Source organism: Mauremys mutica, chromosome 7 (genome assembly GCF_020497125.1).
Source record: "Mauremys mutica isolate MM-2020 ecotype Southern chromosome 7, ASM2049712v1, whole genome shotgun sequence".
Lineage (NCBI taxonomy): Eukaryota > Metazoa > Chordata > Testudines > Geoemydidae > Mauremys > Mauremys mutica.
Genome location: NC_059078.1, coordinates 23612837 through 23637958, shown reverse-complemented (window position 1 = coordinate 23637958; position 25122 = coordinate 23612837). Strand labels below are relative to the sequence as shown.

The following is a 25122-nucleotide window of genomic DNA, read 5'->3' as shown; positions in this document are numbered from 1 at the left end:
GCCTGAGAGGTGGTGCTTGGTGGTGTGTTCGGGGGCAGTGCCCAGGAAAAGGCTGGATTGGGGCATTGATAGTGGGACAGGGCTGCCTGGGAGGAGTGGGTCTGGGGCAGGATTTGAAGGAGCAGAGGGAAGGGCATAGCTGCAGGTTCAGAAAGGATCCTGGGGGGTAGCACAAGAAAAGGTGCAGAGCTGCTTGGGGATGTGACAGGGAATGGAGCTGGCAGAGGAGGGGGACGTGAGAGGAGGGAAGTCAGGGGCATGCAGGATGAGCAGGCTGGCAGCAGGGCCAAGGCCTGCAAGGACAGGGGGCTGTTTGAAGCCAAACTGTTGCTGGTACAGAGCAGAGCAGCATCCCCCTCTGGTTAGGGGTGTTGGCTGTGACCTGCAAAGCCCTATCTGGTTTGGGATCTGGCTGCCTGAGAGATGGGAAGGGCTGGTGCCAGGGGTCTCTTTGTGAGAGATCCTAGCAGGGCCAGCTCCAGGCACCAGCCTAGCAAGCAGGTGCCTGGGGCGGCCAATGAAGAGAGGGGCAGCACATCTGGCCATTCGGTGGCAATTCGGCAGCGGGGTCGTCACTCCCTGTCGGAGCGAAGGACCTTCCGCCAAATGGCCACAGCTGTGCTTGGGGTGGCAAAAACGCTAGAGGCGGCCCTTGTCCCTAGACTCCAATACATGCCCCAGCGTGGTCTGACAATGCCCAAGGCTCCTGCTGCCCCAGGCTCCCACCCACTGGGAGCAAGGTTTCCATGGCTCTGACTGGGGAACAGCCCTAGACTGAGGCTACTTGCCCCTGGGTAGGAAACATACAAGTTCCCCCTGAGGGTGCCCTCTGCAGGCAGCTCCTGGGCTGCTACTAGCCTCTGGTCCTCGCAGTGTGGATGACCCCAGGGGAACGGTTTTAAGCCAGGGTCTCTGGAAGGGGCAGAGGGCTATCCCCTGTGTCAGCGACTGGCAAGGACTGAAGAGATGGACAGGCCAGCAGGAACATTTCACCCTGAGGCCTCATCCAGCCAGCCTGGGGTAGGGTGACCAGATAGCAAATGTGGAAAAAATCAAGACACTTTTTTGCACGAGGAGGGGATACAGTTGCGTAGATAAGACAAAGCCCCTAATATCCAGACGTCCGGTTACTCTGTCATGGAAGCACAGGGCTGTGCTCAGCAGGGCCACCCTGTGGCTGATTGAGGTGTCACATTGGTAGACGTCAAGGATCTCCACCCAGCTCTCCTGAGGCGGCTGGGCTGTGGGGCCATGACAGAGACGTGGGAGGGTGTGCAGTGCGGGAAGGGATTTCAGGGAGACATCCCCCTGTAGATGACCCACAGGCCTCTGCCCTAGCCTCCTTGGGGCCGGATTGCCCACCCAGGGGCCCCCAGCCTGGCAACTGCACTTTCAGGGTTTGCCCCTTTAAACCTATTGACACATGAGGCTGTGGCGCCCTCTTGGCAGGTGAAGGAGGGTGGGAGGGGGGAGTGGTGTCTCAAAGATCACAGTCAAGTATTAATAGTGGGAAGGAGCGTGTACACTTCACTGGAGGGCTGTTGGGCACGGCAGCTCGCACCCCACACCAGGTAAGCACCAGCGATCGCGGGACAGAGTCTCCTCCCACTGAGGGGGAGAGCTGCAGCTAGCCAGAGGGAAGAGGGGCATCTCACCCAGCAGGGAAATTGCTCCAGCCATCTCAGCATAGCACCAGGAGCAGCTCAGGCTGGCCTCAGCTTCACTGGATCTGAGCTGAGTGTGCACAGATCACCTCCATTACCCATCCCTAGGGCTATGCTCCAAATCATGGGGGCGGGACACCCCATTAGCGCTCATGGGGGGCTATGCCCCAAATCAAGGGGGGCAGGATACCCCATTAGCACTAGCAGGGGTGGGACACCCAGTTAGCACTAATGGGGGTTATGCCCCCATCTCCATGAGGTACGAGAGCCCTAGGTGCAGACAGTGGATTTGTGCATGGAGGGGTTGTCAGCATGTGGCTGTTGCGATGTGTCCCACTTTGGCCTCTGGCCTCTGCCAGAGCAACCAGTCAGCAATGACTTTTGGCATGCTGCCCACTGGAGACTCCAGCCTAAAATAGCAGCGCAGCCATTCCCGTTTAGACTGGTGCCTGGGCTCTGAAACCCGGCTGGGAAGGGCTCTCCGAGTCCGAGCGGGGACAACTACGCTGCTATTTTTAGCACCGTAGTGCGAGCCTACGGTCACCACCCATCCTTGATTTTCCGGGACCTCCTGCACTGTTTTAACATTACATTGAAGCTTGTGAGACTCATACAGTGTACTGGAGGGCACTTGAGAAAAAATACACAATGTGCTGAGGGAAATGGTGTTTCCCTAAAACCTCCTGTAAAATAAACCCTTGTCTCTCACGTGGTTTGTTTCCATCCCGCTCTCCCCCCGCCGCCCCAAATGGGCTCACCCTACACAAGCCCCAGGAGTCCCGGCCATAGGCCTGGCCTCTGACACTCGCTGCCGGGGGTGGCAGTGCAGTGTAGATGTGCCGAGCTGGCTTTGCCCAGCCCCACGGGACGGATGGGTTAGGCTCTCCCTGAGCTAGGCTGGCTGGGAGGGAAATAGCCCACTTCCTTGATCAGCCCTGTCGCTGCAAGGAAATGGAGCACCACGGGGAAGTATCCCCACCGTGCCCTGCTGCGACTGCCTTCACTGGGATGCTGGTGTGAAAGCAAGGGGCCTGACTGCTGTACTAAGGGGGTCCCTGGGGAACGTCCCAGCCCTCCTCCAGGCCCCCAGCGGAGAGCATGCTGGGGGGCTGCCTGCGGGCAGCCACAGTACCTCATGCCCAGCTATTCAGGGTGCGCTGTGCCCCACAGGCAGCCCTCCCGCACCTGTGCTGTGCTTGCTGTGCAGGGATGCCCCTTAAATAAAGGCTGGGTGGTCACGCTGGGCTCGCACGATTGTGCTAAAAATTGCGTAGCTGTTCCCACTCGGGCTCCGAGAGCCTTCCCATCCCCCCGGCTGGGTTTCAGAGCCCAGGCACCAGCCCGAGCAGGAACGGCTGCACTGCTATTGTAGCCCTGTGAGGCTCCCGGGGAGCTGCACAGGCCAAGCTCTCCTTGGTGGCTGTAGCTCTAAACCCTGAGCACTGGCAGGGATCACGCCTGGGGCGAAGGGCTGAGCTCGTTCACTGCTATGTGTGGGGGGTCTCACGAGGGGCTCAGAGCAAGGAGAGGTGATTGGCCAGCCCTTGCCGCTCCCACAGCCAAGTGGGCTCTGCTTCATTCCTCTGGGGGCTGGCACTGTGCCCTGTGTACCTGAGCCCTGCCCTCTGACTGGGCGGCTCCCACCTAGCCGAGGTCTGGCCCTGTGAGATGGAGCAGCGGGCTGAGCCCAGGGCCAAGAGACAAAGTCGCTCTTGGGAGCAGGGCCTGCTGCCCGAACGATAGCACCTCCCACCGCCCCGCAGCCAGGGCTTAGCAATGGCAACAGATGCCAAAGGCCGGATGTGCCTCTCCCTCCCATGACCCATCCAGGGAAGCCAGGCTCTGCCTGCAGAAATGGAGGCTCCAGGGTTGCTGCTCTGGCCCCTTTCACCAGCAATGAACACATTCAGACCTGGCAATTAAAATCCTTGCTAATTCTCACTGGAGAGGGGTGTGTGCATGCCTATGTGCGTGCACTTGTATAGCTGAACATGCGCAGAGGAAGGCAGGCATGGAGGGTATCAGTACACAGCTGCACATATGAGTGTCTGGGGGTGGGGGGTATAGCTCAGTGGTTTGAGCATTGGCCTGCTAAACCCAGGGTTATAAGTTCAATCCTTGAGGGGGCCACTTAGGGATCTGGGGCAAAAATCAGTACTTGGTCCTGCTAGTGAAGGCAGGGGGCTGGACTCAATGACCTTTCAAGGTCCCTTCCAGTTCTAGGAGATTGGTATATCTCCAATTATTATTTATTATTACAGCTGTACGTGGGGGTGGGGGGGGTATCAGTACACATCTGTACATGAGGGTGTTGGGGGGGGCAGATATAGGTACACAGCTGTATGTATGTGTTGAGGTGGAGCAGTGGGTATAAATAGGCAGCTGTGCATGTGTGAGGCTTAGGGCCAAGGGTGGAGGGTACAAGATCACAGCTGTATCTGTATGTATCGGAGGGAAGGAGAGCAGTGGATATTGGTGGTATGTGTCTGAGGGGCAGGTGTGGAGGTATAGCAGCTGTAGATCTGTATGGCTGGCGGGGCAGAGGGTGTAGGTACACAGCTGTACATGAGTCTGTCAGAGGGTGGGAGCGGGGGGGGTAAAGGTACACAGCTGTACATGTGAGTATCTGGGGGGTGGGGGTGGAGTGTGTGGGTAACCCCACCAATGGCTGCCCGTTTAGCCTAGAAAGTCAGTTACTCTTGCTGAGAACAAAACCCCCTCCTGTGAAAAGTGCAAAGTCTGCAGGTGCAGGCTCAGCATGGGGCTGTCCTGTGGAGCTTGGGCTGGCTGCAGGGAGCCTGTTCCTGGCCACTCAGCAGTCGCTGTTTGTCCCTGGCATAGGCTAGACAGAGCAGCCACTGGGCTGTTTGCACTTGCACTCGGGATGCAGTGATCCCCAACGGACCATCCCCTAGTCCAGAATAGCTGGAATACATACACAGCACACTGGCCATGCAGCCTCCAGCCCTTGGGCCTGCCCCTATGCCAGGGACTGCAAAGAGGGCAGTGAGTGTAGGGCCCACACCAGGATGCAGCCCAGAATCACTCCGGGTTTGCCCAGGGACTGCCCCCTCGCAGAATCATTTCCAAAGCAGCCAGCTGCGAGGTAATGAGCATGGAGCTGCAACTTCCTTGCAGGATCGGACCGGGGGAGCAGGCTGGGCTCGGACAAGCACTGACTCCAGCCTGGAGCCGTGCGGTGACGCGGAGCTGCGCGGCCAAGGGCCTGGGCTGCAGTGTTCCTGGGGGTGAGATTTGGGCCCAGATTCTGGTGCAGGGACAGGAGTGGGAGAGAGGCAGGGAGCTCCCCTCCCAAATCCTGGTGCCTTGTGCCCCCTAATCATAAGGTGCAGGGGAGTCACAGCACCAGCAGTCCGAAGAGGCAGGGCCCTGGATCCATCCATCTCCTAGTGGCCTAGGGCTGCTCCAAGGGAGTAGTTCTGCTCCTGAATGCCCCAGAGCCCCCAAAGTGAGTCTGCCTACTGGTGTCCTCCCCAGGCAGCAGGCTCCATGCTGTGCTGCCCCCCCGGCACTGCTGAGCTCCCTGCACCCCCGCTGAACCCTGGCTCTCTCCTGCCCCCATGGCTTCTGGGAGCTCCCAAAGGCTGGGCCTGTCCTTGGCTCCTGGGGTCAGAGTCTAACTGTGAGTGTTGCCAGGTCACACCAACCCACTGGATCGCTCAGCAGATTTAGACTCTGGCCTCAGCTGGCAATGGAGTGGTGGAGACTGGCACAGCTCCTCAGCTGGCAATGGAGTGGTGGAGACTGGCACAGCTCCTCAGCTGGCAATGGAGCGGTGGAGATTGGCACAGCTCCTCAGCTGGCATGAGAAACACCTCCCCGAGAGGCACCCGTGGCCTGGGACTCCCCAGCACACAGGGCTGAACTGGCCTCCAGGCAGTGGCGGCAGGGCGTGGGCGTCCCCCGGGGGGCAGTAGCACTGCCAGCACTCAGCCCGTCTCCCCTTCTCGTCTCAGCCTGAGTGCGGGTGGGGTTGGTGCCGGGACGATGGAGCAGAGCGAGCTGCGGCACCGCCCCTGGGCGTCCCAGGCGGACAGCGAGGCTCTGAGCGAGGCTGAGCTAGAGGAGATCGCACCGAGAACCCAGGCGCCGCGGCCCTCTCTCTGCAGCAGGCTCCGGGACGTAAGGTAGGGGGCGCTTCACACACCTCCCCAGTCACTGGAGAGGGGGAAGTGGCACCGCCCTGTGGGTTGCTGATAGGGGTTTTAGGACTCTGGCAGGGTGTTTTTTCTTTGCCTGACCGGACTCCCGCTGTCTCCTGCCCTGTCCATATGCAGGGGCCCAGGGCTAAAATGGCTCTTGTCCCCAGGAAAGAGCACTGTGTTTGGGACTGCCCAGCACCAGGCCCCACCACTGGAGCCAGAGCAGGGGAAAGGGGTGTAAAGGCACCAGCCCCTGAGGCTGGGGTGCACCCATGCCATGCTCGCCCTTTGGCCCATGCCCTCTGGTGCTGCCGGAGCTGTTATTCCTTGACTCCACACACAGCCGAGTGCCAGCCAGGTGGGGAGTGCTGTGCGCCAGGCATCCCCCCCAGGGCATGCTGGGCCCCTGGCCAGCCCAGGGCCGAAGGGGCAGGAAGGCCAGTGATGCCCTGGGCCAGTATCCTGCACGGGCCTTTGCCACCACTGCATGCGGACTTGGCCTGGTGCTTCTAAAGCTGCAGTTTGGTGCTCCAGTCCCTACTGAAGGGGCCCCTCAGAGGGAGTCCAGGGGTCCTGCAGGGGGGCCGTTTGGTTTGGACTTTAGCTGATCTAGTGCTCTCAGTGCATTGACCCCTGCCCGGACAGGGCGGGACTGCCAAGGCCCGGATCCCCTTGCTCCAGCCCTCCTGACTCTGTAGGCCCTAGTCCAGCCCAGAGCTTTCTCCTCACTCGTGGCTCCCCCCTCCCCTCCAGGTGCTCATGTGCTGCTGCCAAGTCCCTTCTGTTCCAGTTCCTGCCGATCCTGAGCTGGCTGCCCCGGTACCCAGTCAGGGACTGGCTCCTCGGTGATATTATGTCGGGGTTCAGTGTGGGCATCATGCACCTCCCCCAGGGTAAGTACCACAGCCCCCACCTCTGCCATGGGAGTGCCTGCAAACACATTCCTCTAGGGGTGATCGCTCTGGGGTGCAGCCAGGCATCTCCCATCCCGGTCACCTGTGGGCCAAAGGCTGTAGCCCTGCTGTAGCTGTGGGGGAGGGTATACAGTACATTATGGGGGGGGGTGTAGGGGCGGGCAGAGAGCTATGAGTGTGTGTGTGTGTGCAGGGGTGGGTCTGGTGTTAGTGTGTGTGGAGAAGGGCAGGGAGCTGGGGTGGGGTGTGTATGGGATGGAGGGAGGGCGGGGAGCTGGGGTGGGGTGTGTATGGGATGGGGGGAGGGCGGGGAGCTGGAGTGGGGTGTGTATGGGATGGGGGAAGGGTGGGATGGCATGGGGGAAAGGCAGCATATGTAAGGGATGGGGCAGGATGGGGAGGGCAGGGAGCTGGGGTGGGTGGCATAGAGGTGGGGGGATTGGTGGGGGGTGTATGGGATGGGGAGGGCAGGGAGCTGGGGTGGGGGGTGCATGGGATGGAGGGAGCCTCTAGTAACTCTCCTGCCTTCATTGCTGTGTTTAGGTTTAGCTTATGCGCTCCTGGCAGGGGTGCCTCCCGTCACTGGCCTCTATTCATCCTTCTATCCTGTCTTCCTGTACTTCCTGTTTGGAACATCTAGGCACATCTCAGTGGGTGAGCAGGCAGTTGCGTGATTGGGGTGAGCCAGGGTGCCCAGGATGGAGGTCTGTGGGTGAGGGGGGGCAGGGTGCTGTGCATGAACAGAAAGCTGGGGCCTGTGGGTGAGCTGGGGGTGCCCAGGATGGGGGGACCTGTGGGTGAGCCGGGGGTGCCCAGGATGGGGGGGCCTGTGGGTGAGCCGGGGGTGCCCAGGATGGGGGGGCCTGTGGGTGAGCCGGGGGTGCCCAGGATGGGGGGCCTGTGGAGACGTTGCACTCCTGCATCACCAAGGAAAGGAGCATATGTCCTATGCACACAGCTCAGACTTGGGCCCACACACTCACCACTGCCAGGGAACTGGAGAGATTCGCCCCACGCACAGGACTGGAGGAGTGTGTGCATAGCCCTCTGCCCACACAAAGAGCGCTCAGCAGTTGCTGTGCCAGCAGCCACATGCCCCCTGTGAGCGATTCTTGCACATCCCTAGCTGAGCGCTCAAAGCGACCCCGTGAGCCAGATACAGATGAGTGAGCAGTCGGGTGGCTGTGCTGGCTACAGGAGGGAGCCCCTCCACTGGTGATAAGCAGAGGCATCCTGGGTGTGACCCCGCTCCCAAGAGAATACAGGGTGGGCAGGTCTCGGCTACACACAGTCTGCCAGGGCACAGGTTTGAGTTGGCGACTCTCATGACCTCACCCTGTGTCCCTCCACGCAGGCCCCTTTGCCGTCATCTCTGTCATGATCGGCAGCGTGACAGGCTCACTGATGCCCAACAGCAACTTCATGGATCCGGTCAATGGCACAAATGAGACAGTCCTCAACGAGGCAAGGAGAGATAGCGCCAGGGTGGAACTGGTGGCTACACTCACTATCCTGGTGGGCATCTTCCAGGTGAGTAGGGTGCTCCGGGTGGGGCAGAAGACTGGGCCAGGATGTTGTTTGAAAGGCTGGTGGGTGGGCAGAACCAGTGTCCACAGGGTGGAGGTGGTCAGCACACCCTGGGACCCTGACAGATCCAAGGCCGAGAGGGCCATGCCATCCCACCCCCAGTCCAGGCTGACCTCCCTGAAACACCCATTGAATCTGGGGGCTGTGGCAGCTTTCCCATGTGCTGCTGGGCTCATGCTCCGTGCTCTGTCTTCCTCCTTTGGGCCTCAGTTGCTCCCATTCCCCCCAGGGCAGGTGAACAGCATGGGCAAGGGGCATTCCTCCTCCACCCCCCAGCACCAAGACCAGTTCTGCTGCTTACATCACGTCTCTCAGTGGCTGGGCCCTGCTGGAGGGGCACAAGCTGCATTTACCCTTGGAGACCTTGAGCTAGTCCTGGGGGAGATGCCACGCAGCTGATTCCTGAAGGGTCCATCCTGGCACCAGTCCAGAGGCCGGGCTCACTGCAGGCCCTTGGTGATGTTTGTGAGCCCTTTCCAGAGCAGGACTGGGGACACTGTCCCGCCCTGAGGCTGACCCCTACTCCGCTTGTGGCTAGGCCAATCAGCATGGTTGTACGAAGTGTGATCCCCGCTCTCAGTCCCACCAGCCTGGGAACCAGGGGTCTCAGGTTCTGCTCAGCACACCAGATTTCTGTGTTGTCCCCCATTCTTTCCAAAGGGTGCTCCCCCAAACAGCCACCCGGTCAAGTGATAGAGATGTCACTGGGCCTCCCTCCCCTCCCTGTGTACTCTGCTGCGCAGACGGCCCTGAGCACAAACCGCAGTCATGCAGCTTGGGTGCCCCCTGGGCTGGCCCTTCCAGCACAAACCCTACCAGGTTCTGTCCCACTGAGCTTCCAGGGCAAGCAGAGGAGGCTCTGGGCATCCCAGCCCAGGGCTGTTAGGGGCAAAAATACAAGTGTTCTATTTGTTCCTCAGGAAAACTGAAAGAGGTGGCAGCCGCGTAGTTGTAGTTCTGTCCCCCAAGCCCTGCGGCTCTGCTTATGTTTAGCTACGCCCCGCCATGCCCAGGCGAGGCTGGTGTCGGGGTGAGAACCCTGCGAGAGGAAGTTGGTTGCCGACTATCACTGGGTCACTTTCCAGATGGCCCTGGGGATGCTGCAGTTCGGATTTGTGGTCACCTACCTGTCCGAGCCCTTGGTGCGGGGCTATACCACAGCTGCTGCCGTCCAGGTGCTGGTCTCTCAGCTGAAGTACGTCTTTGGGGTGGAGGTGGCTGAGCAGTCAGGGCCGTTATCCATGTTCGCTGTAAGTAGAGCCCAACTAGGGCGGGTGCGGGTGGGGGGATTTAACCCTTCCAGCACTGATCCTACATCTCCTGTTACAGAACACTTTCAGACAAGAGGTGTGTGTGCACAAACACATTCTCTGGTGCTGCATACAGTTTGGGGAACCCCTGGGGATCCCCAGTAACAGACTGATGACCACAGACATTCTTAAGGGTCAAACCCTGGGCCCCTCCTTCTCTCAGTTTTACTCTTGTTGACTTTCATGGGAATTTGCCTGAATCAGGAGCTCAGGATATGGTCAACTTGTTCCATCCATAAAATGAAGGAACATCTCATAGGGACAAAATTCTGTATTTACTCTCAACTGGTCAGCTGTGAACCAACCCAGGCTGCTGGCAGCTGATTGGTAAATAGGTGTCATGTGACAGATCTTAGTCACATGGAATGGGACCAAACTTGTCATTTTATATAACCAGCTCCTCAGGTGATGTTAATGGTCATAGCTGCATGGGCTTCAGTGGGGTCCATTGGCTTCAGTGGAGCTATGACTACATACACCAGCAGGGGATCTGCCCTCACAGGATCTTAGATGCTGCCACTAATGTTTTCTGATAAATACGCTTAACTATGGAAGAATCCAGTCCTGCCACTTTCCCAGAGGAGCAACATTTGCTAATGGGGTCTGCTGGGATTAGACTTGGCTGGGATTTCCCAGGGAGCAGTGTTTGCTAATGGGGTCAGACTGGGCTGGGATTTCCCAGGGGGGCAGTGTTTGCTAATGGGGTCAGACTGGGCTGGGATTTCCCAGGGGGGCAGTGTTTGCTAATGGGGACCTGTGCTGGGGCCAGACCAGGGCTGATGGGGTCTGCACTGGGGCTATACGGGAGGGCGGGTCTCTCCAGCAGATGGGATTCCCCTAGAACTCCCAAGTGAGTAGTGCTCCTTGGGTATTCACTGGGGTTGGACAGTGAGGAGGCTTCCTCAGGCTGGTTTTCCTTGGGATGTGGCCAGTGCAGCACCCTATGGGTATGCAGTCTGCATCAGTATTACTTGCTGTATTGCACTAGTGCTTGGCGACCCCAGCCTCCACAGGCCCACTCTGTGCAAGTTGCCAAATGTACACAGGGGGTGACAGGACCCCTGCCCTGGGGATAGCACAGCCAGTGCCGAGACTTTAATGTGAGCATGCGCTGACACTCTCTGGTTCCACGGGACGTATCCAGTGGGTGGCCCCTCCACGCCGGGGCTCTGTCTCCTGAACGGATTTGGTGTCATGGTCTCCCCTCCTCCTCTCCTTGTAGGCCTTCATTGAGATCTGCACCAAGCTGCCACAGACCAACGTGGGCGCCCTGGTCACTAGCCTGATAGCCATGGCCGCCATCCTCGCTGTCAAGATGCTCAGTGCCAAGTTCGCCTCCAAGCTCCCCATGCCCATCCCCATAGAACTCATCACGGTAAGGAGGGGTGTGTCACGAACTGCATGACATCTAGAGCACCCAGCCCCATGGGGCTCTGCACAGGGCAGGCTGTCGCCCCCACAGAATAGGGGCTTGGTTCTCTGCCAGGTGCCTGTACTGGTGATTGTTTAGTGGCTGCCCCTCGTGCTAGTGTTTCGTCTCCTCTGCGGTGGCCAGGAGGTTTTGGCACTTGGGTAGGTTAGGCAGAGTGGCCCAAAGATGGCCAGGTTTTGGCTTAGTCTCTGGTGTTCCAGAGGCAAGCCCCAGTTTTCCTAGAATGTGTCCCCCAGTGCCGGGTGTATGCTGGGGCCGGCCAGGGAGGGGACTGTGTCTGGCTGAGATTTCCCTGGGATTGTCCAAGGCATGGGTTCTCAAACTGGGCATCGTAACCCCTTGGGGCTGCAAGGTGGTGACATGGGGGTTGCAAGCTGTCAACTCGGTGGGGGCTCACAGCCCTGAGCCTCCCTTAAATTAAATGAATCCCCCCCTCTTGTTTTCAATGTATGGGGGGGTCACACTCAGGGCCTTGCTGTGTGAAAAGGGTCACAGTACAAAAAGTTTGAAAACCACTGGTCCAAGGAGAGCAGTTTTCGCTAGCAAGGGCTGTGCTAGGGCCAGACAGAGAGAACTACTGATGGGCTCCTCTTACACCAGCTGCCAGGAGAGGCGCAGCTGGGAGCACCCAGAGCCAGGTCTCTCAGCCAGCAAGTCCACTGGCCCCAGTGGTGACAATTGCATTCAGAGCCCAGAAAGGCAGCCCGGTCGCCTTCCATCTGCAGGTCCCCGGGTTAAATCTGGCCCAGGCTAGTGGTGCGTAATGTTGGACAGCCATCCCCTCCCCAGCACAAACCCACAACCAGACCTGAGTTGTCTCTGGGTGAAATGGGTCATGGAGACTCAGCTGCCCTTGGCTACTCCGTGGGACAATGGGCACTGGCTGGGGTTCCCTGCTCTCTGTCCTCATCCTGTCCCCTCCTTAAACCCTTCATCTGGTCTGATTCGTTTCAAAGGGCTCCTGATCCATTTCTTTTTTTGTCTGTTGATTCTTGGCCCTGGGGCTCTTCCCTTGTTGCGGGGAGGCACTTAGCAGCTGGTGGGCTCTACCTACCAGTCTGGGTTTTCAGCTAGGGCGGCCCCTTTCATTGACTCCCTCCGAGAAGGGCCCTGAGCAGAGGCCTGCACGTGTCTGCTGTTCTCTAGCAGGCTCGTGGGGGTTGCATGGCAGGGACGCTCTTTGCCTCACGCTGTCCCTTCTTTTCAGATCATCGTCTCCACGGGGATCTCCTATGGAGCCGGCCTGAAGGCCAAGTTTGGGATTGCTGTTGTGGGCGACATCCCCAGTGGGTGAGTGAGGGTGCAGCCCGGGCTCTGTAGCAGGCACCTCATTATGGGCAGAGAATGGCACGCGTTTCTGCTGCAGCCTCTGTGACACCGGGGATGGCGTGGTGGGGCTGTGCCAGGGGGAGCAGGCTGCCATCCCTGAGGGAAAGCCCCTTTCCAGCTGGGTTTCCTTCTCTTGGCTGCAGGATGAAACCACCAGTGGCTCCCAACGTCAGTTACTTTGGGCAGGTGGTGGGCAATGCCTTTGCCATCGCCGTGGTGGGCTATGCCATCTGCATCTCCCTGGGCAAGATCTTTGCCCTGAAGCACGGCTACAAGGTGAACAGTAACCAGGTGAGGACCCCGCTGCGCTCTGGGCTTTCCCCTCCAGCCTCTCTTCTCTTTGTTTTTGTCTTTGGCACCCGCACTCGGCAGGAATCTGAGTCTGGGCAGTGCCTGCCCCTCTCTTTGGGGTCTCCCATGACACCAGGCGGGGGCCTGCTCTGCTCTGCCCTGCCCAGCAAGGGTGGAGCCTCCATGCAGTTCCTGACCCCTCGCACTGCTTTGCCCCTTGCAGGAGCTGATAGCCCTGGGGATTTGTAATTTCGTGGGTGGCTTTTTCCAGTGCTTCAGCATCAGCTGCTCCATGTCCCGGACCCTGGTGCAGGAGACCACTGGAGGGAACAGTCAGGTGAGTCCCAAGTGGCTGGTGCTCCCATCAGTTTCAGCCCTGAGGAATCCAGGAGGATTCCAGCATGAGGCAACGAAGCTTCCGCTATCATCTCTGGCTTGACTGCGAAAACCCCAGGAAGGCGCTGTGGAAAGCCAGCTAGGGTGTTAACCTATGGTGACAGTGGGCAATGGATGGGCGGTAATTACCCATCATTCATGGGCCGGATCATCTGCCAGACCAAATAAGTAGTTAAAGGGTTAATTGTTATTGTTGCTCTGCCAGACCAAATAAGTAGTTAAAGGGTTAATTGTTATTGTTGCTCTGCCAGACCAAATAAGTAGTTAAAGGGTTAATTGTTATTGGGAGCAGAGAGCTGGGGGCAGTGGGGCAATTCTCATAAATAACTCCCACCCGCAGGGCAAGGACTGCCTGTTACTTGCTCTGGCACTCGCGGACCTGATGGGAACATGAGAGGGCCTAAGGGGGACGTGCTGGATCACTGGCCAGACAGCCTGCCTACGTGAGCTCACCTGCACCCCCTTCTCACCCAGCATGCTCTCTTGGGGCCAGCGTGACGCCCACTATATCAGACACAACATACAGGTGGTGTCTCTGCATCGGAGGTGGAAATGTCCATGCACGTCTGTCCCTTCTCTCCCTGATCTCTCCTCTCTTCTCCAGGTGGCCGGGGTTATCGCCTCACTTGTCATCTTAGTGACCATTTTGAAGATTGGGCAGCTCTTCCAAGACCTACCCAAAGTATGTATTGTCCTGGCGCTGCCTGCCTTCCTGCCTCCTCACCCGTCTGGACAGTTACCCCGAGTCTCCAGGCCCATTACAGCTACTGGCACCACTTATAGATCAGCCCATGAAGGACAAAAGCGGGCCACAAGTCCTATAAAAATATAGGGACAAGTGAGTTCCCATAGTTGGTCCATCCTCCCAAGTATCCTCCCCTGCTGCACTGGATCAGATCATTGGTCTGTGCAGCCTCTCTAGTATCCTCCCCTGCCGCTGGGTCAGATCATTGGTCTGTGCAGCCTCTCTAGTATCCTCCCCTGCTGCACTGGATCAGATCATTGGTCTGTGCAGCCTCTCTAGTATCCTCCCCTGCCGCACTGGATCAGATCATTGGTCTGTGCATCCTCTCTAGTATCCTCCCCTGCCGCACTGGATCAGATCATTGGTCTGTGCATCCTCTCTAGTATCCTCCCCTGCCGCACTGGGTCAGATCATTGATGCATCTCTTACAGAGTCCCTCCTCCAGCGCTATCTGGCATTTGAGGCATCACAGGATGACAGATAAGCACCCATAACCCTTCTATCCAGTTGTGTGATGCAGTGGCACAGAGGGAAATGCTCCCATCCTGACTCCTGCAGGAGTCCAGCTAGCACCCTGCTGCATGAGGCTAGAGTCCCCTTCGCATTACCACAGCTCCCTTCATTACAGGAGGGGTTGTTAATGACCTTCGCTCCATTCCTGCCTTTAAAAATGCAGCTGTGTTGTTTGACTCAGTGGTCTCTACAAAAGTGAGTGCCACTGGCAGGTCAGTGTTTTCCTGGCAGCATTTCCCTCCCATCCCTCCCTGGCTTTGGCTGAATCACTGAACTGGGGGTCAAAGCTTCCTCGCTCAGTGTGTGCTCCGCCCCCCTCAGGTCAGGTCCCATGTGGGAGGACAGAGTAATAGTGGGGACCCTTTTCTGTCCAGGCAGGTGCTTGTGGGAAACACAGACCCCTGGAGTCATCAGGCTGTGGGGTCCTGGGGTGGCCCCATAGTGCCCGCTGAGTCCTTACAGCTTTGGGGATTTCTCTTCCAGGCCATCTTAGCAGCCATCATCATTGTGAACCTGAAGGGCATGTTCAAGCAGTTCACAGACATCCGCACACTGTGGAGGTCCAATCGCATAGATCTGGTAAGAAACACAACAGGCCTCCATGGGCCTTGGACCATGGGGCCTGATTCCCCTGACACTAGTCCCATAGGGCTCTGCCTTTGGGGGGCACAAAAGGGAAGTCCTCAGTGCTGCCCTGGTCTGGCTCCTGATAGCCCCTTACTAAGGGAGGTGACAGTTCCCCCAGGACACTTCTTACCAGGCTTGAACCAACTGAGAATAGAATTTGGGCCATAGAAATTTGTCAGAACCAGGACTCTGAACTCCAAACCACAGGGCCCAGATTCTGAACCTCACAGTGCAGGCCTATTTCTGCAGTGGGCCTGAACTGGATCCAGATCTAACCTCCATGGCTCAGGCCCATCTCGGCTTTTGCCTTGCTGCATCCCTGGGGGCTTCAGAGCGGGGAACCAGATCCCCGCAGGATTCAGAGCAGGGAACTGAATCCCAACAGCACAGAGACTCTGCAGGTAAATGCAATAGCCAATCTGCATTCAGCAAGAGCTTATCCCTCTTTGTACGTCAGAGAGTGCATGTTAACAAGACGGGGATGTCAGCCAGGACACTGGCGTTCCCCTCCATAACCCTTTTCATAGGGCGTCCTGGGATCTCTAACTTCCACCCAGGATTCCCACTAGAGACAGGCAGGCAGGGCCTTGTTTTAACATCTCCCCTGAAGGAAGGTCCCTCCCACAGTACAGCTCTCCCTGGGACTGCATGGCAGCATCAGCATTGGCAGTGATGGCCAGTGCACTAGTGAACGTCACACTGAAGTAGCCAGTGTCTACCGCAAACCTGCTCCCCTTCCCCAGCACTTCCCCTGCCTTTGTCTGCTACAGCTCATCTGGCTCTTGACCTTCGTGGCCACCCTTCTGCTGAACCTAGACATGGGGCTGGGGGTCTCTGTGGCGTTTTCCCTGCTCACAGTCATCTTCCGGACCCAGATGTGAGTAGCACTGTCCCAATATACCATGCACCTCCCTCTGAGCTCCAGTAAGTGCTACTGAGCGACTAGTAGTGCCCTGCCCTGTCTATATACTTGTGTGCACACCACGGGGAGCTGCTAATGGGCACATATGAGCCACTGATGACATCAGCACAGTCTGAGAAGCCCATTTGCTGAAAAGCTGCTATTAATGCTGTACCCCTGCCCACCTTCACCACCCATGGATGAAGCAAAGCCATAGCCAATGGCAGCTCGTGGGCACACACAAGGCTTTAGCCTGGTTTAGCACTACTACGCCCTCTCACAGCATGGCTGTCAATGTTACATCACCACCAGGTCACTGGGGCAGTACTCAGAATGTAAGGCACAACATCATTCCCCGCGGGATCGACGGTACCTTTGCTAACCCCACTCTCTTTCTCTGTCTCCCCTCAGGCCCCGCTACTCCATCCTGGGGCAGGTTTCCAACACAGACATCTACAGAGACGTCGTGGAATATAACAAGGTACAAGCGGGTGGTGAGATAGTTGTGGGAATGGCCAGAGGGGACCCATGAACGAAGACAGACCAGCTCCTTTGCTGCTGCTGAATGTATTAGGCAAACCAGGATGCTGGGGCCAAAGCTGCCATGAGCAGCCAGGGGAGCTGAAGTAGGGCACATCCAGGAGTAAAAAGGTGAACGTCCTTGTCAGGCATTTGTCCTTCCCAGAAGGAGCTTCCCTGTGCTATCAGTGCCTGTGAGTACTGGCCTTCAGGGACTGGATGCCACTTTCCCTTCCCCTTGGGGAGGAGGAGCACCTCCTTTCCAGAGCACTGCAAGTGTGCCTTGCGCTTTACAAAGCCTTAGAAAGCCAGGTCCCCCTCCAGTTGAGCTGTGTAAGCTGCAGGCCTTGCTAGTAGTGGGACCCTGCAGGGGCTTTGGGGGCTCTAAAGCAGTGGTTCTCGACCTTTCCAGATTACTGTACCCCTTTCAGGAATCTGATTTATCTTGTGTACCCCAAGCTTCACCTCACGTAAAAACTACTTGCTTACAAAATCAGACACAAAAATATGAAAGTGTCACAGCGCCCTATTACTGAAACATGGCTTCCTTTCTCATTTTTATCGTATCATTATACAATAAATTGATTGGAATATTTAAAAAAGTCTATAGTATATAGAGCAGTATAAATAAGTCATTGTATGAAATTTTAGTTTGGACTGACTTCACTAGTGCTTTTTATGTACTGTAGCCTGTTGTAAAACTAGGCAAATATCTAGATGAGTTAATGTAGCCCCGGAAGACCTCTGTGTACCCGCAGTGCTATGCGTACCCCTGGTTGAGAACCACTGCTCTAAGGGATGCTGTGAGGCAGTTCCAAGCTGTGAGGTGGAGCAGCAGGAGAATGGGAGAACCGGAGGGGGGGAGCTGAGGAGGAGGGGAGCCCAGAGATGGCGGGGGGGGGGCATGGCTTTGCTTTTCTGTGATGTCTCTAGCTCTCCCTATTACTCATTTTCCCCACTCCTTCGAGGCAGTGTCCCTCCCACAACTTCCTCCATGTCTTTCTTTCCAGACTGAGGAAATTCCAGGCGTGAAGATTTTCCGCTCTTCGGCCACAGTGTATTTTGCCAACGCTGAGCTGTATGCAGAGGCCCTGAAGGAGAAGGTGAGGCAGGGGCAGAGATGGACTCACGTAGCACACTCTGGGGCGAGGCCTGACTCTTCTCTACAGCCTGGTCTCCAGTACCTTGGCCAGGAGGTCACTTCAGGCCTGGGGTGCTATTCTCCAGTCTAGCTGGGAAAGCAGCACAGCTCCACAGTCCTGATTCTCTCGGCTCTCATGCTACAGTGCACGGGTTCTCTCTTCCCCAGTATGTAGTGGATCTAGTGAAAGGCTAATATGGTCCCTATCCTCATAGTGTTGGAGCATCTCACACACCAGCGATGTTCTCCTCACAGCACCCCTCTGAGGTAGGTGGGGAACTGAGGCCCAAGGTCACCCAGGGAGCCTGTGGCAGAGCCAGGAATTGAACCCCGCTCTCCTGAGTTCCAGTCCATTGCATTAACTGCAAGCCAACCCTTCCTATCCTGCTCCTGGGCTCTGCTCCTGCAGTTAACCAGTGCTCCAAGCTCTCCTGTTCCCAGAAGCCAAGAAAAGGATGTGGAAGGAGAGCGCTCCATTCTGTGCAGGAACAGCTGTGGCGACTCCCTGCACCATGCGGTGGGAAGTGGGTTGGGAGAGAGCAGGTCACTGGCTTCCATATCCAGGGAGCTGTATCTTTTGCAGAGTGGCATTAATGTCGATTACCTCATTGGGAAGAAGAAGAAAGCCCTCAAGAAACAGAAGAAGCAGCAGGAGAAGGACAAGAAGGAAGAGGCAAAGAAGAAAAAGGTTCGTCTCTGCCAAATGTTTCCTTCTGGGGTTCCCTCCAGTCTCTCTTTCTCCTTCCCTTCATCCATATCCTCATCCTCCTCTCTCCTTACATATCTCTCTTGGTCTCCTCCTTCCTCTTTCTCTCTTCTCACTCCCTCTTCCGAGCTCTCCATTCCTCTCTGCCGCCACTTCTCTAGATTGGCTCTCCCTAGTCTTCAAAATCAAAGATGGACCCACACTGGAAATGGCTCATCTTTCCCTGGGTGGGGGGAACCCAAGGGTAGGCCTTGGCCCCTGGGGAATGTTCCTGAGCCTGACAAGCATTTGTACTCTGATTGGAGCCACCAGGGATGGAAAAGAGATCCCAGGAAACCACCTGACACTGGAGTTGTGTCCAAGGTTGGGGAGGAGGTTGCTGGTGTTAATAATTAAGGAGACAGTGATTCACTAGCATTTGGTGAGTGGTCGGATATTAGACACAAGTGCAAGGTGTGATCTTGGGAATTCCAAACTAATGAACCTAACTTCAATGCCAGACAAATAATTAAAGAGGGACTTATACGCCCCCTCATGGACATATGATGGGAACAGACCAGCATACCATCTGCAGAGAAATCATGCCTCTCTTAACTTACTAGATTCCTTTGAGCATGTCAAGTAGGAGCAAATATAGGAGACTCAGTTGGCAAAAGTTATTTGGACTTTCAAAAGGCAAATTCTCTCAGAAGAGGCCGTTAGGGACCCTAAGCTGTCTTGGGGTGAGATAAAGTTCTGTCATTGATCAAAACTGGCTGAAGAGAAAGAATACCTAGCTCTTATATAGCACTTTTCATTAGCAGATCTCAAAGCACCGCACAGAAGAGGTCAGATTACTCCCATTTTATGCATGGGGAAACTGAGGCATGTAGCTGTGATTTACCTCAGGTCACCCAGCAGGCCAGTGGCAGAACCAGGAATAGAACCCAGTTCCAATCCTCTATCCACCACTTCTGAATAAATGGTCAGTTTTCCATCTTGCAAATGTTAGCAGTGGGGTGCCCCAGAAGCTTCCACTCTAGGCCTGGTGTAGAATATATTTACTAATGGTAATATTCATACGGGGAAAGAATGGTGGGTGAGTGCCATTGCAGACAGCTCAGTGAAAACCCCCACTCATTGCATAAGGGCAGTCCTAAGAGCAAATGAAATCTTAGGATGAATAAAGCCAACCACTATGTACTGGGCTAGGGAAGATACCTCCCCCATGGGCAAGTTATTCCAGAATTGTCCACTCTGGCAGCTTTGCACCTTCCAGCTTTGCACCTGGCCATGGTCAGAGACTGGATACAGGACTAGGTGGCTCACGGGACTGAATCAGGCTCTGCTTATATGTTGTGACTTATATTGTCCCAAACCTCCTTGCTGAGGTTGACAAGCCTCCTGCGGGGTGATGTGGGCTGTGTGGCTACACTAACCCCTCTTTAACGTTCTCTGTCCCCATCTGGCTTTGGTAACAGAAAACTAACTCCAAGCTCTCAGAGGCATCTGACCCCAGCAGCGATGACCTCGGCTTTGTAGATATTGACATGGAGACCAACATGCAGGTATTTATCTATGTTGATCTTTAAAAATCCAAGTCCTACAGTGCCTGACATAATTGAATGTCATGGTAAAATCTCAACCACAATGGTTTTCTCTATCATTAACACAAAGCCTCCATTAGCAAGCAACAAAACCCTCCCAGCCCTCAGCCCTTCTTTCTCCCCGGACACCTGGGGAATAAGATATGTCATTAATCTAGGGCATGGGCCATCTCCCACTCTGATGTGTGCTGGGGTGATTGGTGTCAGTAGGGGTCAGAGCCTCTGTTTAACGTCTCATTTCAAAGCCTTGTTTTTCACCAGTGGAAATAGATATTTTCCAAACCTCTTTCTCACTGCCGCCTGTGCTGATACGGTGCAGTCAGTCAGTTTGACGCTCGTCTGCTATTGGCTGAGGTGCTCCCTGAGGAATGCCATCATCTCATTTGATGGGGGGGGGCACTGTTTTCTTCCCCACAGGAGCTGGGGAGTGACTGCAATGGATCTGGCCCTGCAGTGGTTGACTCCAATGGAAGCACGATAGAGTTGGAGCCTCAAGCCAGCAGCACCCCAAAAGCCCTCAATGAACCCACCCTGGAGTCTTTAGGTCTCAAAAAGCCTGACCTCCACTCCCTCATCCTGGACTTCACCCCTGTCAACTTTGTGGATACTGTCTGCATAAAGATCCTAAAGAACGTAAGGGGAAAGGCAGGAAAAATGTCGCAGGCACCGCTGCCCTGGGGACTCTGCTACAGAGCTCTGCAAAGTGGGAGCATTCAGACACCCAGTGCTGGGAACTTGAGTGCCTCAGCTCTGCTCTTCTGCTACCAGATAAGGTGAAATCTCACCAGACACTGGCTCCAACCTGTCCCCATCCCCTCCCTGATCCCATCACCCACCACCCCCCCCTCTGAGCCATTGCTGTCTGTCGCAGATGAGCTGTTCTCTCCAACATACACACCCGCTCCCTCATGCTGGCATTTTAACATCTTCTGCATCACCCTGTCTGCCCAGGCCTGTCAGCTGTAAATTGGGCATCAAGATGTAGAGTATGTTTCACATCCCTAACTTGTCTTCCAGGCAGCCCGCTAGCCCACAGGAGATTGGCTCCAGGTCCGTGGTATCAAAGAGCAGCAAGCGCCAAGGGGACATCTAGGGCTGCTTTGGGGCAGTTGGCTAGTAATCTCGTACCCCATCCCATTCTGCGTGTGGTGCTGCTGCTGGGCATGGGACATGGCCCCCCAGGGATGGGAGTCTGTGGAGGGGCTCATCGACTCATCTCTTTGTGCTTGTGTCCATTGCAGATATTCAGAGATTTCCAGGAGATAGAAGTGGATGTGTTTCTTGTTGGCTGCCATGGTAAGGAGGCCTCAAAGCCCAGGTGCAGCAAAGCTGTAGACCCTCCATTTGATCGCAAGTCCTCCCTTCAGGAGGATGTATCTTGTCGCACTGAAATCCCCATCTACCCTCCTTTGGGGCAGAGTCAGGTTCTTGCTTCTGGTTTCATCTTCCCCTGTCTCCTCTTCTCCTCTCCAAACCATACCAGCCTCAGATGTTACCCAGATGGAAACTGCTCACAGAACTGGTTTCAAACCCAGCGTGACTAGTAGTTCAGATCCCACGTCAGGAACCAAATTCAGCCCTGGTGTAAATCCCTCTGAGGTCAACACGAGTCACATCAGCTTCTGCCATAGCTGAATTTGAGCCAGCGTATGTGCATGGGGAATCTTTCCCAAGCCCCATTCAGGAGATCAGCCAAAGCCCCTGCAAGTAGGCATAACTCCCATGGTGCAATGCCAGAGTCTGTTTATACCCCAGAACAGAGACAACATCCGGGGAGCATTCCTGTTTCCCTGAATTCCAGCTCGGATCATTTTGCTAGCACTTCCCAAAGCAAAGAATCCCAAAGGCAACCGGTAAAGAGCAAAGAAAAAGAGAGAGAGGGGGTTCTGAGGGTGTGGAGGGTGGGTGGGTGGGGTCAAGGCTGGGCACATCGGCCAGTCCTCATGCTTTTCACTCTAGGGTGTCCTGGTGTTATTGTGCCACCTTTCCCCCTCAGCGTCTGTCATTGACCAGCTGGAAAAAGGCAACTTCTTCAGCCAAACCATCACCAAGCACCACCTCTTCGCCTCAGTGCATGATGCCATCACCTATGTCACCAGGAGGCAGGGACAGAGCATGCCACAGCCGGTCACAGTAAGCACAGTCTTTCTGCTTCACTTAGAAAAACAGTCTCCCTGGCAGACCACCAGGTTTACAGATGTGAAAGCAGCTTTTGTTACAAGTTGCTGGCCAGCATGCTTCTCTCCACCAGCCATGCCAGTATGTGTGCGCCTCCCCTACCCACCCTTGCCTAGCCAATGTGCTCTCTCTCCACCTCCACCACCATCTGCTGTCCTTCCCCGCCTCACTTTTCCTCAGTTGCTTCTCAGTTATGCAGATCTCTGAGCAAACTCTATCATTAACACTATCCCATTCAGGTGGCCTTCTGGGCTACTGCACATGCAGCCATGCAAGGAAACCAAGTGCATGCCCTGAAACCCTTGTGTCAGCAGGGGCCGGGAGACCTGCAGAGCGAAAAAAACCCAGCTCCTGCGGGAGAGAGACCCCCATTCTCCAGGCCAGTCAGAGCTGGGAGCACATCATATTGTTCTTGGTCCCATCCTGCTGGCTGATGAACAGAACTGTGTTAATGGGCTGCACCCCACTCTCCTCACAATGCAGAGCCTTCAGGTGGTGGGGGGAAGCCACAGGAATGTGGAGTTATTTCAGGGAGTTGGGGGAAACCAAACCAATCTCTTTATTATTTGACTTTTTAGACTTATTCCAGCACTAAACTGTAGCCACCAAAAACAGCATCTACTGTCCCCAGGAGCTGACCAGGTGAGAGGGAGCCACCAAGGAACATTTCCAGAGGACTCTTTGAGCTGGCTGATGTTTACAAGGGCAGGTGACATGGGATTCCCTGCCACTGGGAATCTAACAGACACAAGATCTCCTACTGCTGAGCATCTGCTTTGGGCACTGGAGACCTGAGATCATCTGCCCTTGGGACCTCACTTTAGCTACTGGACAAACTGGGAATCTATCTCAAACTTGAAATCTCCTTCTGCTGGGAATATTCTCTAGACACAGGAGATCTGGGATCTCATGGGCTTATGAATCCACGTCACAAAGAAGATCTTCTGCCTCTGGGAATCCCCTCAGGGTCTGTGTCTGTGTCTGTGTCTGTGTGTCTCTGTAACTTGAGTGATGGTGTCCTTAGTCTCTGTTTGCCAGAAGCTGGGAATGAGTGACAGGGATGGATCACTTGATGATTACCTGTTCTGTTCATTCCCTCTGGGGCACCTGGCATTGGCCACTGTCAGAAGACAGGATGCTGGGCTAGATGGACCTTTGGTCTGACCCAGTATGGCCGTTCTTATGAAATATCACTGGAGAGAAGCTGCACTTGAGAGTTTTCCACTTGGCTGTTTAATTAGATTGATGTTCTTCAATTGAACCAGACAAACAGTTCTATTGACTGTGCAAAATTCCCTGCAAAGAGCAATACTGAACCAGCCCACAGGCTGGAGGCTGCCTAAGATTTTGTCCCCTCCCTGCATCCCATTTCCAACTTTGTGGGTAAAAAACCAAGAGCAAACTCCGACCTTGCCACATGGGCCAACCTGTGAATATGCACAGATTTTATTATAGAGAGAGAGAACACGAAGATCAGAGTATCACTTTCTAGGGTGCAATCCAGACCAGTAAGGAGCTGTCACCACCTGTCCTGCAACCTTGGGTGCCTCATCATGCATTGCTGTAACTCCCAACCTGGCCCCTCGCAAACAGCATGCAGGTCACAGCCTGAGGGTCTGTGTATAGCTGCAGTCTGCCAGCAGCTCCTGGCTTCCACCAGAATTGGTTACCACTTGCAGAGTGATTTCAACACACTCCCAGTCCCGGATTTTCCCCAAAGAATGTGTGTTTGGCACCTTACAGCCCTTTCCTAGACAGTCCAGATGTTCGTCTGTTGTCATTGTACAACAGTTGCTACTTTAACTGGAGTTACCAAACAATTCAGTTTAAACACAATACTGGATTAGATTTGAATAAAGAATAAAACAAGTTTATTTAACTACAAAGAGGGAGATTTTAAGTGAGTACAAATTAAAGGTATTAAAGTCAGAAATGGTTACAACAGAAATAAAGATAAATCACTTTCTAGTAACTAAACTTAAACTATACTCAGTTTAAGGTAAAATTCTTATCAAACTTTCCCAGCACCAGGGCTGACTAAATTTTCAAGTAGAGCCTCTCTCAGAATCCAAAGGCTGGTTCCTTTGTCTTCTCAGCTGAAAAAGTGAGAGAGAGTGTGTGTGTATCTGGGGTGTTCCCTCCCCCGTTTTATAGGCTGGTTGCCCTTTGAAATGCATTTTCCTGAGGGTTACCCCTAGATGAAATTTCTTCCAGCTATGAGGATGGAGCAGTGAAAGAGGTTCCATGGTGTTGGTTAAAATGTAAATTGGTCTGTTACTGCCCCCCCCTTCACTGCCAAAGAATGGCCACTTGACCAGTGATTGCCAATCAACTTCAATGACCCCTGACTAGAGGTGTCAGTTTGTCCTTTGTCTTGGAGAAGCTGATTTACCCGCTCCCCAGACTTATCTGGTCAACACATTTCAGTCATAACTTCAGCTTATATTCATAACTTTCCATATAATGTGGCTACATGCACTTCACCATGCCATTATTGATCAATGAGTTATTAGTTTTCAAATGATACCTCACAAGGCATATTTTGTACAAAGATTATTGCAGTTGTGTAAGGTGTGAATACAGGGGTGCATTCAGTGACATAGAGGTATTGCTTACTATTTATTATCAATACTGTACATGTTGTGGTTCTTGAGAAAATCATAGCTGCCAGAAAAGGAAAAGACACATTAGATTATCCAGTTCATTAGCTGCCCAGGACAGGATTGTTCCTACAGAATATTTTCAAGTGTCCAAGCCCCACCACTTCCTTTGAAGAACTCTACAGCTTAATGCATCTAGTAAATACAGGACCTGAAAAATGTGTTTAGTCAGTGAATAGACTGTTAGACCTGTAAAGGAGTTAACAGAAGGCAGGAATTAGTTCTGATAATTAACTGTTATCTAGCCTGATTCATGTTGCACTGCTAAGACTTAATTTGAAAATATGATCTGACTTAAAACCCAATCACTATGAATATTTCTCAATAAACTGTGTTGTTACACAAAGCAACTATTTTTGCCATTTATTAACGTGACATTTGTCAGGGCTAGCCTCAAATCCATGTCAGTGCTGACCATTTCATCAGATTACATCGTTATAGCCACTCTTATATACTGTCC

At 54.7% G+C, this 25122-nt stretch overlaps 1 protein-coding gene across 1 annotated transcript; it reads left to right on the top strand.

Annotated features, from left to right (window-relative positions):
• The first annotated feature begins 1519 nt into the window (after nt 1-1519).
• SLC26A6 (solute carrier family 26 member 6) lies at nt 1520-24979 on the top strand. Its single transcript, XM_045023261.1, has 21 exons — nt 1520-1571; nt 5642-5812; nt 6581-6720; nt 7285-7395; nt 8096-8271; nt 9414-9578; nt 10861-11013; nt 12278-12360; nt 12543-12690; nt 12914-13027; nt 13691-13768; nt 14828-14923; nt 15742-15848; nt 16284-16353; nt 17402-17494; nt 18116-18220; nt 19699-19785; nt 20242-20457; nt 21066-21120; nt 21821-21957; nt 22581-24979. The coding sequence occupies exons 2-21, from the start codon at nt 5673-5675 to the stop codon at nt 22602-22604; spliced, it is 2298 nt and encodes a 765-aa protein (XP_044879196.1). The 5' UTR covers nt 1520-1571; nt 5642-5672; the 3' UTR covers nt 22605-24979.
• The last annotated feature ends 143 nt before the right edge of the window (nt 24980-25122 follow it).